The sequence below is a fragment of the Microtus pennsylvanicus genome, chromosome 14 (assembly GCF_037038515.1).
Source record: "Microtus pennsylvanicus isolate mMicPen1 chromosome 14, mMicPen1.hap1, whole genome shotgun sequence".
Classification (NCBI taxonomy): domain Eukaryota; kingdom Metazoa; phylum Chordata; class Mammalia; order Rodentia; family Cricetidae; genus Microtus; species Microtus pennsylvanicus.
In genome coordinates this window covers 5,483,593-5,498,532 of record NC_134592.1, presented here as the reverse complement: position 1 = coordinate 5,498,532, position 14,940 = coordinate 5,483,593, and the positions used below count along the sequence as shown (strand labels likewise).

General features: G+C 46.4%; 1 protein-coding gene across 4 annotated transcripts in view; it reads right to left on the bottom strand.

Annotated features, from left to right (window-relative positions):
* Brf1 (BRF1 general transcription factor IIIB subunit) overlaps positions 1-14,940 on the bottom strand; it is a 57,288-nt gene that overhangs the window by 7,700 nt on the left and 34,648 nt on the right. For 3 of the 4 annotated variants that reach the window (XM_075947462.1, XM_075947458.1, XM_075947461.1), the window contains 8 exons: positions 13,001-13,127; positions 12,378-12,417; positions 12,201-12,293; positions 6,300-6,563; positions 4,822-4,883; positions 4,116-4,197; positions 3,982-4,037; positions 2,945-3,201 (listed from right to left, as the gene is read on the bottom strand). In XM_075947462.1, the coding sequence (XP_075803577.1) occupies positions 2,945-3,201; positions 3,982-4,037; positions 4,116-4,197; positions 4,822-4,883; positions 6,300-6,563; positions 12,201-12,293; positions 12,378-12,417; positions 13,001-13,127 (981 nt within the window). The remainder of the gene's footprint in view (positions 1-2,944; positions 3,202-3,981; positions 4,038-4,115; positions 4,198-4,821; positions 4,884-6,299; positions 6,564-12,200; positions 12,294-12,377; positions 12,418-13,000; positions 13,128-14,940) is intronic. The other variant, XM_075947459.1, reaches the window with a different exon arrangement.

Sequence of the window (14,940 nt, the reverse complement as noted above, 5' to 3'; positions counted from 1 at the left end):
GCTGCCGTCAATCTTTCAGTCTTGACCATAGATGCTCCATTTTCATAAACACCCCATGTCCTACACACAGAGCAGGCGGGGGTTATATGTGGGGTCTGGGTACTGACTCTACTGAGCTGAAGCCTGCTTGAGTCTAACCTGGGAACGCCAAGAGGCTTTGTGTAAGCCTGGAGCACTGGATCCATTAGGGTAACGCCTTCCTAGAGGTAGATGCTGAGTGCTACACCAACCTCACCTGCCAGACTGCTCCTGAGAAAGGGTTGTCTTAGACAGTTTGTCATAGCTATTAAAAAAAGCTGAGATTCTGGAGCCCTGTGGTCTTTTCTTTTTCCCTGACACAACTGTCTGAACTGGCTATGCTGAGTAAGGGCAGAGACATGAGTGCAGTGGTGTGGGTACCCTAGCCTTGAGGCCTTTATAACTCCTCAAGATATTAAATATTCACAAACTCTGACTCTAGCTTCTCCTGGCCATGACCACAAAGGATACCTTAGTCACTACATTAGCACAAGATTCTCCCAGCACTGACAGTAGTAGCCTAGTTGAACTTCAACTTGGACCTGTGAGTGCTCAGTCATCAGACTCCTGTACCCATTTCTAGCTAGAGCTAGACAAAGGTAGTGATACAGGCCACAATAAGCAGAACTGAGAATGCCTCTGGGTGGTCAAGGCAGGACCAAGCCCTGGTTCCTGCCCTATCTGACCTAGTAAGAGCTGCAATGGGAATTCAGTCCACAGTTCTCTACTTAGTAATCTCAAAGAGAGAGGTTGTGTGACCATACAAAGAGACTGGAAAGGGCAGTTGAGAAAATCCTACCTAAAGCACTGACTCAGTTTTCAGTATAGCTAACACTGACGGGAATAGAACAGACAACACAAGGCACCAAGGGGTCAAAGGAAGGCCTTGAAGCAATAAGGGACCCCCTATGGGTTCTGAAACGTAACAACAGAGGGAAATTAAGTACATGCCTATATACAGAAGCAGCTGGAAGGAATCACAGAAAGATCCTATAGAGGCAGCCACATCAGGGCCTGGGAACTAAGGTGGTACAACTGTACCAATGGGGCAAGGGGAGCTTATAAGGACATCCCCTGTGCCAAACAAAGTGGTGAGAGTGAGAAGAGGCCTGGCCTAGACATCTCATTCTCAGTTTACAGACAAAATAACAGGCCATGTACAAAAGTGTTCTCAAGAATTAGGCCAACCAAACACTGCCGGGCTGTACAAAGTAAAGTAACCATCAGCTTGGCAATAGGAGACTTGGGTCACCTGAGCCAACTGTAGGATGGGCTTCTTACAGACTGACCCTATCTACAGCATCCACCCAGAAATCTGAGTGTGGCTTTTATCTTACTCCTTTTGCCAAACTAAGTTCCAGCTGGATCAGACTTATGATATAAAAAATGCAAACACAAAGGTATTAAAGCCTGGAGTGATGGTACACACGTATAATTCTAGCACTCACGAGGAGGAAACAGGAGGATTAAAAGTTCACGTACATAGTAAGACCTTGTTTGTTTGTTTGTTTGCTTGCTTTGTTTTTTTGAGACAGAGTTTCTCTGTGGCTTTGGAGCCTGTCCTGAAACTAGCTCTTGTAGACCAGGCTGGCCTCGAACTCACAGAGATCCGCCTGCCTCTACCTCCCAACTCCCCTCCACAATCTGGGCACAGAAAAGAACTTTATGAACAATGCTACCAACCTCAAAAGCCGTAAAATGGCCAGACTAAGTGGACTGGCACACGACTGCTAGTTTGGTATTGCTTTCTTGCCTTCCTCCCTCTTCTCCTTTTCCTCCTCTTCTTGAAACATGGTCTCACCACACAGCCTAACTGGCCTGGAATTTGCTATATAGAAAATGCTGGCCTTGAACTCAAGAGATTCATCGGCCTCTGCCTCCTAAGTGTGAAGAGTAAAGGTGTGTGCCACACCTGGTATGCTTCTTTCTCTCTCTCTCTCTAAGACTTACATCTACCTTCCTACCTATCACGTGTGCGTGGGTGTGTGTGCGCACGCATGAGCGCTTGTGCGTGCATGCGTGTAAAGTGATATTGTGTTTGTATGGTTACCTGTGGAGGTCAGAAGAGAATACAGATCCCCTGGAGTTACAGAAGCTGCCTGAAATGGGGGCTGGAAACTGAACTTGGGTATCTCTTAACCACTATAGCCATGGCTGGGCTTGAATTCACCATCCTCCTGCCTCACCCTCCTGGGTACTATAATAGCTTTATATTATTAAGGAAGAAAACAAAACTCCACCAACAGCAAAGGGGAAGAAACACAACAGAGACATACAAAGGATGTCTGCTCCACTAAGATAGAAGAAAGCAAGCCTGACTTTCCTCCTTGGAAAAGCTATGGCTAATTCAAACATGGAGACTGAACAGGCAGCACCTAACAGTTTTGGCAGGTGGATGGTCCACACTGGATATCCAGCCTATCTCTAGAGACAAGGGAAAGTTGGCAGCTACCACCCAAGAGTAAAGAAGACCACACGCAGCCACCCTTAAATACCCCCTTGTCAAGCTCCAGAGGAACACTGACCCACCATGCTGAGGCCCTTGACTGGATCCCTGCCTCCACCAGAGATGTCACTGTGCCTGCATCCTCTCTCTCAACAGAGCCAATGGTGCAGCCTCAGAAGTACAGAAGGGGTGTGGGTATGGGAGGGCTGGAAGAACCCATTAGCACTAAGTGTCCAACTGCTTTCTGGAGATGGAGTAGATCCTGCTGCTGCCAGAAGCCTCTTAACTCTGGGACCCAGAAGTAAGGGTGGGGGGTCAGGACACCCACATCTGGATCAGATGGGCTTGTTAGCACTCAGCAGACAGTGGGACAAGTGTGGCTCCTGAAGCTCTGGCTGCAAACAACAGCCAAGATGGGAGCCTAGTCCTCTGCTGGCTTCTTTCCAGGCAGACACCCAGTCCAAAGGGGAAGAATAGTACCTCTTCCCCATGCTTGTCCCAGGGTCAGCACTACTCCTGCTAGCTGTTCTTTTCCTTCGTGACAACTTCTTGGTGCTGGCACGCTCTGGGGGCTGTGTGTCGTCTCTGGATGGGCTGCCCCCACCCTTGCTGTTAAGGTCCCGCAACACACTGTAGTTGATCTTGCTGGAGATTTTCTTCTGTTCCAGCATCTTTTCAATAGCCTCCCCAGCTGTGCTGGCCAGGATTGGCTCCCGGCGTTTGCAAGACTTCTTGGGCTGAATGAAACACACACACACAAAAAAAATTCATGTCATATGCTAGCTTCATACCTGCCATCTACCCTTGAGCCACAGCTGTTGCCCATCTGGACAGGCACAGAAAATTGGCTTGGATCTCTCCTGTATCTTGGCAGCTCCCAGCTCTGACACTGGTTACCCCAGTTCCTGCATATCTATGCTTCCTAGCAAAGTCTTTCTTGTCTACAGAAAAGGAAAGTACCTCATACAGCATGGAACATGATGCCTGTTAGCATGGAGTTTTGGGACCCACTTCCCTGCCAAGTCTCTAGTCTTCCTTTGAGGCAAGTACCACTCATTCTCTGAGCCCCCACCCTGGACCTCGGGTTTTGCCAGCATCACATCTTCTCACTTGGCTCCTAAAACGTTCAACAACTTACACTTGGGAGGCTGAAACCCCAAAGGGAGCAGCTGAGCCAAGTTACCAAGACTGTCCACCTGTTATCAAAGAATATAGGGACTCTCGTGTCCTCAACAAGGACCTGAAGCCCATGAAACAATCTGAGTCCAGTCCTACATCTCACTTTGGTCTCCTTAGCTCTTGCGCAGGATATCTCACTGTAAAGCTCCATGGTCCAACCATCTATGATGGAACAAGCAATAATAATAACCTGGCAGCCAGGGATGTGGGTCCTATGGCTTCCACTGCCTGTCCCAGTCAGGCTCCTATGGACACAGGGGAGAGGTGTTCCCCAAATAGTTTCCTCCTGTTAGCCAACCCTAAGGCTGAGTTAGGCAGTCCTGTCAAGAGGTACCCACCTTGTGCTCCTTATAGATACCAAGCTCCTTTTCCTTTGCTATTCTTGCTTCTTTCTCTGTAAGATGAAAAAACAGTGGGCCTCAGCAAGGGACATATCCTGGGACCTGGGGAGAGTTCTTGGATGTGTACTTACCCCTCTGCTCCCGCAGGTACTCAGCATTCTCACGCATCCACAACTCAGCTTTTACCCGGGCTTCTGACTCGTTCAAGATGTACTGTGGGAAGCACAGTAAAGCGGCTTCAGATCTTTGAGGTTGAGTTCTGACATATGCCAAGATCTCTCAGCAACTAGCTTCCTATTTATATGCTTAAATTGCTAAAGAAAGGATGTGGGAAAGCCTTCCTTCAAAGAAACCTGTCAGTCCTTTGTCCTCCTCTGCCAAGTTTACCCTGCAGTCATAAGCCAGTATTCGTAGTTCCTAGGCCTTGTTAGATCTCTAAGATACATAGCCAAGTGTTAGGGTATAGTCTGGGGCCCCTGGGATTTGGGGATTAAAGATATGCAATATATTTGTGATGCAATGGGAGCCAAGGCCAGATGCAGAGCTCAGGGCCTTCCCAACATGGTCTTGGTTGGGTTGTTTGAGGTTTCAGAGGAAGGGCACATGACAACTGAGGCTGCTTTGGAACGGAGCTTGGAGGAGAGAGTCCAAGGGTCATGTCTGAATCATAGGCACTACAACTTGAGACCACTCACCTATCACAGAATGTCTGAGAAAGCCACAAAGCTCAGAGAGGCTAAAGGTGAATAACAGGCCTGGAACCTAGTTCAACCACACTTTACCCTCCATAACTCTCAACTACTGGGGACAAAGGGAACAGGGGGTGGAGGGGCTTACTCTGTCAATTTCAAGGTCATCGATGCCACTGAGGTCCAGCTCCCCGTCTCCCGAAGTGTCTTCTAGAGAGAAGAACCCCATCAGTGTCACACAGGCTGCCCTAGCAGATGCTGCTCACCATGGGGATGCTTGGGACTCAGGGACTAAGGGCTGGGGCAAAGGGGCTGCAAGAACCTCCTTTGAGAGAATGTCACCTTAACACTTGCCCATCAAGAAAAAAAATTAGAAAAAAAAAAAAAGGCCAAGAGGTGGTGGAGCACATCTTTAATCCCAGCACTCAAGAAGCAGAAGCAGGTGGATCTCTGAGTTCGAGGCTGGCCTGGTCTACAGAGTGAGTTCCAGGACAGCCAGAACTGTTTGTTACACAGAGAAAAGAGAAACCCTGTCTAGAAAGAAGAAGAAGAAGAAAGAGGAGGAGGAGGAAAAGAAGAAGAAAGAAAACAGGCACAGGGAATATTTCCTGCGTCCTCAACAAGAAAATTAAGCTCAAGGACTAGGTAACGAGCTGCTAGAAGGTCTAAGGTGGAATCCAGTATCTTCCTCTTCTAGACGCCAGGCAACCCTTTCACCACCCCCACTTTCACCCACCTAATGGCCCACACAGCTCTTAAGGCTGAAACCCTGGGGTAATTCATTAGTGGTCAGACCACCCACCCCTCGAGGCTCTCTGAAGTCTGCTCCACTTCCCTTGCTTTTCTGCTCTGGGTTCCCTATGCTCAGGTTGACAAGTCCCTTCGTATTGCTCTAAATTACCTGCCCCCTCAAAGCAGACACTCAACTGTCCTCTACATACTTGGTCCACAGGTGAAGCATTTTGCCTCCCCAACTTAGGTCTACCCCTCATATAGCCCTACCCTCTAGCAAAGGTCAAATCTTCACCTGGTCAGGAGAGCAAAGTCAGATTACAAGGCCAGCTGGCACATACCCAGATCTTTACCCTGTGTGATGGTTAGTTTTAGATGACATCTTGTCACACAATTTAGAGTCACCTGAGTCTCAACTGAAGCAACATCTTTATCAGGTGTGCCTGTGGGCAAGTCTGTGGGGGCACTGTCTTGATTGTTAATTGATGTAGAAAGACACAGTTCATTGTGGTGGCGGCATTCCCCAGGCAGGGGGTCCTAAACTAGGAAAGACAGGAGAAAGCTAGATAGGCGCAAACCAAGCAACGATGTGTTTGGTTTTTGTTTTTTTCCTTTTTGCTACTGAGTATGGATGTGATGTGATTAGCTGTTTGAGTTCCTGCCTTGACTTCCCTGAAATGATCAAGGATAACCTGGAATTGTAAGTCACAACTGTTCCCAACAGTTGCTTTTGACAGGATATTCACCACAGCAAGATAAATGAAACTAGCGCACCCAGGGACTGTTGACTATTGTGCAGGGGCCTAGCAGTGCCTCACCCAAGCCCGTAATTATGGTCCAATCCACAGCAGGGACCCTTCAGACTATAAACTTTCCCTGTCCCAGGGCACTCACTGGGGTCGCCACTTGGGGAGGAGATGCACTCTCGGATGGAATCGGAGATGCCCAGGCTGGCTGCTGTGGGCAATGGGCCAAGTAAGGACTCCAGGGCGAGGGGCCTGCTGCCCCCATCAGGATCTTGTGCTGCTTCCGAGCTGTCATCACCCCCCAGGAGCTCTCGATAAAAGTCCTTGTTCATGTGGCTGGCAGCAGCCTCCAGCTCTTCATCCTCCGTGTCTTCCTCACAGAATGGGCTGGATGTGGCGTCCTCACCGGAGCCTAGGGACATACGATTCGCACACCACCTGTCAACCAGGCAGAAAGCCAGAGAGAGCCCACTTTTGTAACAGAAACATTTTTTGCAAAGCTGCAAAATAACCAAGAATACAAAAACTACCAAAAAGCATGCCTTTTTGTGCAACAGAGAAAGCATGGTCCTGCCAGCAAATGGTGCTGGTTGCCCACGGGCAAGAATGGCCTGGCTGATTCCTCATGCTCTGTGCAAAAGCGGACTTAAATGTGGTATCTGAGAGCGTAAGAACATTCAGGAAAGATAAAGTTTGTGATCTAGGTTTAGGCAAAGATACCTTCAACAACACTAAGGCAGAACCCATGAAACATAGATTAAAAGATTTTGAAATAATTATGATTTTTTAAAAAAAGAATTATAATGTCTGTCCTGTGAAAGACACTGTCAAGACAAAGGTGAGCCGTAGCTTCTTCTTAGATAATGTCTGCAAGGACAGTCTAGAACATGTGAAGAGCGCCAGTGCTCCGAAAACACAGAACCCAAGTAAAAAGACCTGCCAGTATAGAGCACATGAGGGGCACAACAGCAGGAGACTGCTCAGCCATGGAGTCCTGAAAGACACTCCAGCTAGACCAATCAGAACATGAGAGCTGTACTCTATGGTTTCAGTCTGCTGAAAACTCACGTTGGTGACCTCATCAGAGAGGATGGAGAGAAGACAGAGGTACTGGCCTCATGCATGTTGACAGTGGAAGAATAGTGGTGACTGCTGTGCACATTTTTTGCCAACACCACCTCCCAGACCCAGCAATTCCACTCTGCCCAATAGAAGGGAGATCAATATCAACAGGGACTGCCTACAGGTTTATCTGGAACTAACCCGAATGCACTCAACAGGAATGGTAAGCACTTCACTGCACTTACAGCAACTACACAACACAAGGACCATGCTATCAGTGGGCAACACAAAAGTAATGCTGAGGAAAGACAAGGGCACACACTATGTCTATAAAAGACTTACGTACAAACAGATGATAAATGGGCTGACAAAGAAATCAGAGAAACATCACCCTTCACAACAGCCACAAACAGCATAAAGTATCTTGGAGTAACTCTAACCAAACAAGTGGAAGACCTGTATGGCAAGAACTTTAAATTGTTGAAGACAGAAATTGAAGGGGCTGGAGAAATGGCTCAGCAGTTAAGAGCACTGACTGCTCTTCCAGAGGACCCGGGTTCAATTTCCAGCATCTCACAACTGTCTGAAAATCCAGTTACAGGGGATCTGACACCTTCACACCAATGCACATAAAATAAAGATAAATAAATCATAAAAATTTATAAAAAGAAAGAAATTGACGAAGACACCAGAAAGTGGAAAGATCTCACAGGCTCTTAGATAGACAGAATTAACATAGTAAAAATGGCAATCTTACCAAAAGCAATCTACAGATTCAATGCAATGCCCATCAAAATCCCAGCAAAATTCTTCACAGACCTCGAAAGAACAGTACTCAACTTCACATGGAAAAGCAAAAAACCCAACATAGCCAAAACAATCTTGTACAATAAAAGAACTTCTGGAGGCATCACAGTCCCTGACTTCAAACTCTACTACAGAGCTACAGTACTGAAAACAGCCTGGTATTGGCATAAAAGCAGACAGGAGGACCAATGGAACCAAATAGAAGACCCGGATATTAATCCACACACCTTCAAACACCTGATTTTTTACAAAGAAGCAAAAAATATCGAATGGAAAAAAGAAAGCATATTTAACAAATGGTGCTGGCATAACTGGATATCAACATGTAGAAGAATGAAAATAGATCCATATCTAGCACCATGCACAAAACTCAGGTCCAAATGGATCAAAGACCTCAACATAAAGCCAGCCACACTGAACCTTATAGAAGAGAAAGTGGGAAATACACTTGAACACATTGGCACAGGAGACCACTTCCTAAATATAACCCCAGCAGCACAGACACTGAGAGAAACAATTAATAAATGGGACCTCCTGAAATTGAAAAGCTTCTATAAAGCAAAGGACACGGTCAACAAGACAAAATGACAACTTACAGAATGGGAAAAGATTGTCACTTACCCCACATCAGACAGAGGTCCAAAATATACAAAGAACTCAAGAAATTGGACACCCAAAGATCATATAATCCAATAAAAAAAATTGAGTACAGACTTTAACAGAAAACTCTCAACAGAGGAATCTAAAATGGCTGAAAGACACTTAAGGAAATGTTCAACATCCTTACTCATGAGAGAAAAGCAAATCAAAACAACTCTGAGTGCCGGGCGGTGGTGGCGCACGCCTTTAATCCCAGCACTCGGGAGGCAGAGGCAGGCGGATCTCTGTGGGTTAGAGGCCAGCCTAGTCTACAAAGGGAGTTCCAGGACAGGCTCCAAAGCTACAGAGAAACCCTGTCTCGAAAAACCCCCCAAAAAACAAAAAACAACAACAACAACAACAAAAACCCAACTCTGAGATTCCATCTTACACCTGAAAGAATGGCCAAGATCAAAAACACTGATGACAACTTATGCTGGAGAGGTTGTGGGGAAAAGGGAACACTTCTGCATTGCTGGAGGGAATGTAAGCTGGTACAGCCCCTTTGGATGTCAGTGTGGCGATTTCTCAGAAAATTAGGAAACAACCTTCGTTAAGACACAGCAATACCACTTTTGAGTATATATCCAAAGGATGCTCAATTGTGCCACAAGGACATGTGTTCAACTATGTCATAGCAGCATTGTTTGTCATAACCAGAATCTGGAAACAACCTAAATGGCCCTTGACCAAAGAATGGATAAAGAAAATGTGGTACATTTACACAATTGAGTACTACACAGGAAAAAAAAATAACGACATCTTGAATTCTGCAGGCACATGGATGGAGCTAGAAAACATCACTTTGAGTGAAGTAACCCAGACACAGAAAGACAATTATCACATGTACTCACTCATTAGTGGTTTTTAAACATAAAGCAAAGAAAATCAGCCCACAAATCACAGTCCCAGAGAACCTAGGCAACAGTGAGGACCCTAAGATCTGATCTACATGGGTACTAGAAAAAGACAAATCTCCTGAGTAAATTGGAAACATGGGGACCTTGGGAGAGGGTTGAAGGGGAGGGGAGAGGCAGGGAAGGGAGCAGAAAAAAAATGTAGAGTTCAATAAAAATCAATAAAAAAAGGGTTATGTACAAAAGCCTAGAAAAGACTATCAATTCAATGACAGAAAGCAGCCATTGGTAACCTGGAGTAGGCGAGAAGGGTGGGATTGCCTTACAAAGCACACAATGACAGAAGCGGTGACAGGTCTAGAGTCTCAGTGACTGAGGTGCTGGCTTCTCCCTACACCACACATGTCCATAGGCAAAGCTCAAAAATTAAAGGCACTTTAGAACCAAACACAGTCTCTAGCATTTGCATTATACATTCTAATATTTGATCTGAAAGTCACACCTCTGCCCCCAGCCTGTACAATCTGACCCAGAATACCCTGCCTGTGTCCAGTGGCTTTTTGCTGTGCTCCAAAACCAGGATGTGTGTGAAAGGAACAGATAAAGTTTGAAAAAAAGTAATAAAAAAATTACACAAAAGACAGGAGGAAAAACAGCTAACCAAGAAAACGCTACCAAAAATGCTTACTTCAAACCACTAAAGGAAAAAGGATGCTCCAGATTGAATCAGGCCACCAAACACGGTTTCTGCTGTGTTGGAGAAGTTCTCCAGGTAGACATAAAGTGAAAGAGGAGGACAAGCAGAGACTTAGTGACACAAAGGCCTATGTGTGCCCCAAAGGACAGGCTAAGTGCCCTGGTAGAAGATAAGTCTTAGGAATCACAGCAAGGCAGCAGCCATCTCTCTGTATATAAGAGAGCCACTGGGGAAACTCACAGTGAGGGAAGACCAGAGCTCTGAAGAAGAGCCACCACGTGGCAGGTTCTCAATATCTATTAATAGTGAAAGTGGGACATGTCATCTCACCTCTGTGCCCATGACACAAGGTGCCTCCCTGCAGTGTCTATGGATACGTCATGCTTAAGAAGTACCAAGTAGGAACATACCAGCAATACATCCTGATTACTGCACAATACAAGCAGCAGTTAGTAACCATGTCAGAACACACCTTACCCCCAGAATTTCCATAGCTCCCTCACATGTGGAAGAGAGGAGGCTAAGAAACTGCAAACATGACAATTCTCACTGAAGTTCAGTGCCCCAAATACAGTGCCCCAGTCAGCAGACTCAGAACAGAGAAGTCAGGCAGGTGACCTGGAAGGTGGAGTAAAACGAGAAGGAAGGACGAAGCCAGGCAGGAGTAAGAGACCTAGTAAACAGTAGGCAGCAGGCTACGTACATGCAAAGGACAGCTAGAAAATGAGACTATCCAAGTTAAGAAAAGATCACAAAGAAAATCACTACACAGAGAAATCAAAAGCAGCAAACAACTCTGTGAGCAGACAGGACCAAAGCCTTGGATGGGAACAAGTGCAGCGGCCACTGAGGCCCCAGTGTTGCCTTCCAGGAACCAGAGAACTCAATGGTGTGACAGTCAGGACACTGGATGACATTCACCCACTGTAAGAACCCTTGTGGTCTCCACAGATACTGTAATCTTCTGAAACTCTCATTTGCAGGGAGCTAGGAAAACTCTTGATAGCAATGAGTAGGCATTTACTCACCATGACAGGTAAGGGAACAACTTGCTTAGTGCATGTACTAGTCCATGGGAGCTGGAGTGAGGATATACTGCCGTCACCAAGATCAGCTAGATGCTGCAGGGCCAGGCAGCCTCAAGAAAGAAATTGAGAGCTGGTAGAGAACAGCACTAGAATCACTATGTGTAGATGACAGAATCAAGTACTTGGAAAATCTAATGACAAAATGACTGAAAACTAGTATGAGTGACAAGAGAGCTCACACTGCACACAGAAGTCAGGGAGGAAAGAGACTGCTTGTAACAGCCACACAGAAGGCACCAGTGTGGTGCTAACACAGGAGCAAAGCCCAAACAGGACAGAAAGACAAGCTCAGCAGCTTTCCCCAAGCTGACAAGTGAGGCAGACCAGGGGTTGAGAAGGGTGGCTAGGTGATACTAATGTGGACACGGGACATAAGCAAACACTGCGGGGAAGCACAAAGGACATCACACTTGCCTGGCATGACACAACACGTTAGCACAGTGCCAGCATGATGGGCAGAGAGCACAGCCGAGCAATCAGAGGGATGCCCAGAGTAGCTTCACCAGACTACGTCCCAAGGAAGGAAGCAGACATATATACCTTTATTCTGAACAGCCCAGAAGAGAACTATCTAGCAACACAAACGGTTACAGCAGTTCTGAAAAGTCCACACGGAGATATGTGTTCAACAGGGGCAGACAGCACAGGGGCATGAGTAAGAGCCATGGCCTTACAAATAGCTCAAATGGCCAGCAGGGCTCCCAGTGCCAAACATGCAGGGCTGTGGACAGATGGAGAAGACAGGAGAAGAGTGTCCTGGCAGTAACTTGATTTGTGATTCTGTGCTTCAGTGCAGGGAATGACAAGCAGACTGGGGTGGGGTCAAGTACCAGTGAGTAGGGCAGGTCAGGGCTGCTGGCCTAGGGCCCTCAAGGCCCTTAATGGCAGGGAGGACTCACCATCCTTTGACAAGTTGGCAAGAGCCCCTTTTGCCTTTGGCCGGCTGTTTTCTAGCTCAATTTCAATAGCATCCTGGTAACTGGATATTTCACCTAGAGTAACAAGTTAAGAGCAAAAAATAAGCACAGTGATTTTCTACCAAAAAAAGAGCACACACGTGAGAACTGGTTAGTTACCTTCGACTTCTTCTAGCTTTTTTGACAGGACCTGTTCCAGCTGAAAGACAAAGGGGTCTTTGGTAAAGAGTCAAAGCCCAAGGCCTCATTGTTGACAAGGCTGTGGGGTGGTCAGAATGGAGCTGTAGACCTGCCCTCTCCTTTCGAACAGGCATATAGGTATTTAGAAAGCCATTTAGGTATTTAGAAGCAGTATTTAGAAAGCCAACTTGACCAGAAGGCTCAGGTCTGTCCAATGTGCAGAATGTATCCTTGAGTTACCCAAAACTCAGCTGCAACCCAGCTCTGACCCTCTGACCTCCCTGCTGACTGCAGTCCTAGTATGAGCACAGTCACAACCTCAGCGATAATGAAAGGAAGTCTGGCTACAGTGGTGGCTGCCTTAGAGGACAAGGAATAAACCAGAAACAAAGCTTGGCTGTGGGGACGGGCTCAATGGGCCAGGAACGAAAAGCTCATCATGAGCCCCAATGTGCTTGGAGGCTCTACACATGGCACATCTCTAAGACTCGTTCTCAAGGCCCAAGAAGACCCAAGTTAGCAGCCCGGAGAGTCCAACAGATATGGGAATGTTAGAAAGCAAATCTTCCTAAAAAGCTCAAGTGTAACGGGTATGGAGCCACCTGCTTCATGCGCAGCTTCCTCTGTCCAGCTGTGTACGAAGGAGGGTCACATTCCTCTTCAAGGTCAATCTTCATAAACTCATCAATGGTGAGCTGACTAGTTGGAGTGTCTTCAAATTCTGTGAGCCTAAGACAGAAAAGCAGAGAAAAGCCCATGGCACTCTCGCTACGTCCACGTGCCCACCCCTGGTTCTGGTGGAAGAGTCTCCAAGGAAGGAGGCCTACCCACCCATCAGCAGATCACGACTCTTCTGGGAAGCCAACACAATTTAAATCTTACCAACTTTTCTGCATTTCTTTAAACTAAAAATGTTTAGTTCATTTACGTAGGGAGGGTGCTCACGTACACAAGCATGCATACATGCCACAATACACAAGTGGAGGTCAGGGGACAACTTGTGGACTCAGTTCTCTCCTACTATGTGGGTCCTGGGGACTGAACTTAGGATGTCAGCTTTGGCAGCAAAGGCAATGCCTTGACTTGCTGTGCCATCTTGATCTCTCCATCTTCAGGCCTCACCTCCAAGTACCGAGTATGAGCACATACTGTTGGCTAACATTTGTTTACTTTCTTTTGTGTTTTTTTTTTTTTTATTAAAACAATGAGTCTCAAGGAGCCCAGGCTGGCTTTGAATTGTCATGTAGCTGAGAATGTCTTGAACTCTTGATCCTTCTGTCTCGAGGTACCTAGAGCAGGAGTTATAGAAGTGCTTGGCTACATTTTTATTTATTTTTTGTTTGTTTGTTTATTTTTTGAGGCAGGGCTTTTATTTGTGTGTAGCTTTGGCTGTCCTGGAACTCTCTATATATACCATGCTGTTCTCAAATTCAGAGATACCTGCCTCTGCCTCCCAAGTGCTGGGATAAAAGGCATGCACTTACAATTTTTTAACATAACTTTTTATTGATTCTTTGGAAATTTCACATCATGCATCCCAACCCCACTCATTTCTCAGTCCCTCCATATCTGTCCCTCATCCCCGCAGCATCCCCCCCAAAGAAAATTTTAAAAATTAAAACCAAATCAAACAAACAAAAGCCCACTTTGTTCCTTCATCTTTCCTGACTCTTCAGCACCTCTTCATTCATCTCAGTGGCACTGGAAGCTGTGGTGTGTCACACCACAAACCCTTTTGTTACTCAGCTTTACTTGCAAATATTCATTGCAATGAGTTGTTGGTCTGACTAGGGCCTCTGGCTCCTGGTACACAATCAATACTGGACTCTTGCAAAATTCCTCTCTGATACCCTACTGTTGCCTCAAGTCATGGAGATCTTGCAACTATGCTCACACAGGACCAGTCCCTTCACACACTCTGGCAGGTCATAGACGCAGTAGATGTTGAGGTAGCCAACTCAAAGCCCTGGCTGTAGGTCTGGGTGCTAGCTGATTTGGTTAGCCCGGGCTGCTGGTACCTCCCCCACTGCCTTAGGTAAGGTGAAGTCAGCTTTTCTATGGTCACACCATTAGGGCTAGCTCTCCTACAACCGTGGTGAGGAGTGGGGCCATCTCTCACAAGTGTGGGACCAGCTCTCCCATGAGGGGTGGGGACAGTTCTTCTGTTACAGTGGCCAGCAAGAGGCAGGACCATCTCTTCCAGAGCCAGTGAAGGGTGATGTCACTCAATTTTTAATAAAATAAAATTAGCTTAACAAGATGGATCAACACTTAAGATATTAGCTGCCGAGTCTGATGATGTGATTTGAGCCCTGGCACCCCCACAGAAGGAGAAACAGTTCTGTCAGTTTGTCTTCTGACCTCCACATGAATATGCACACATACACACTACTACATTTTTAAAATGTTTTAATTTAAAAAAAAAAGAGGCTGGGTGTGGCACAAGCCTTTATCTTAGCAGTTGGGAAGTTGAGACATAAGGATCTCTGTGAGTTCCAGGTAGGCCGGATTACAAAGAGAGAGACCTGTCTTAGAAAAAAAT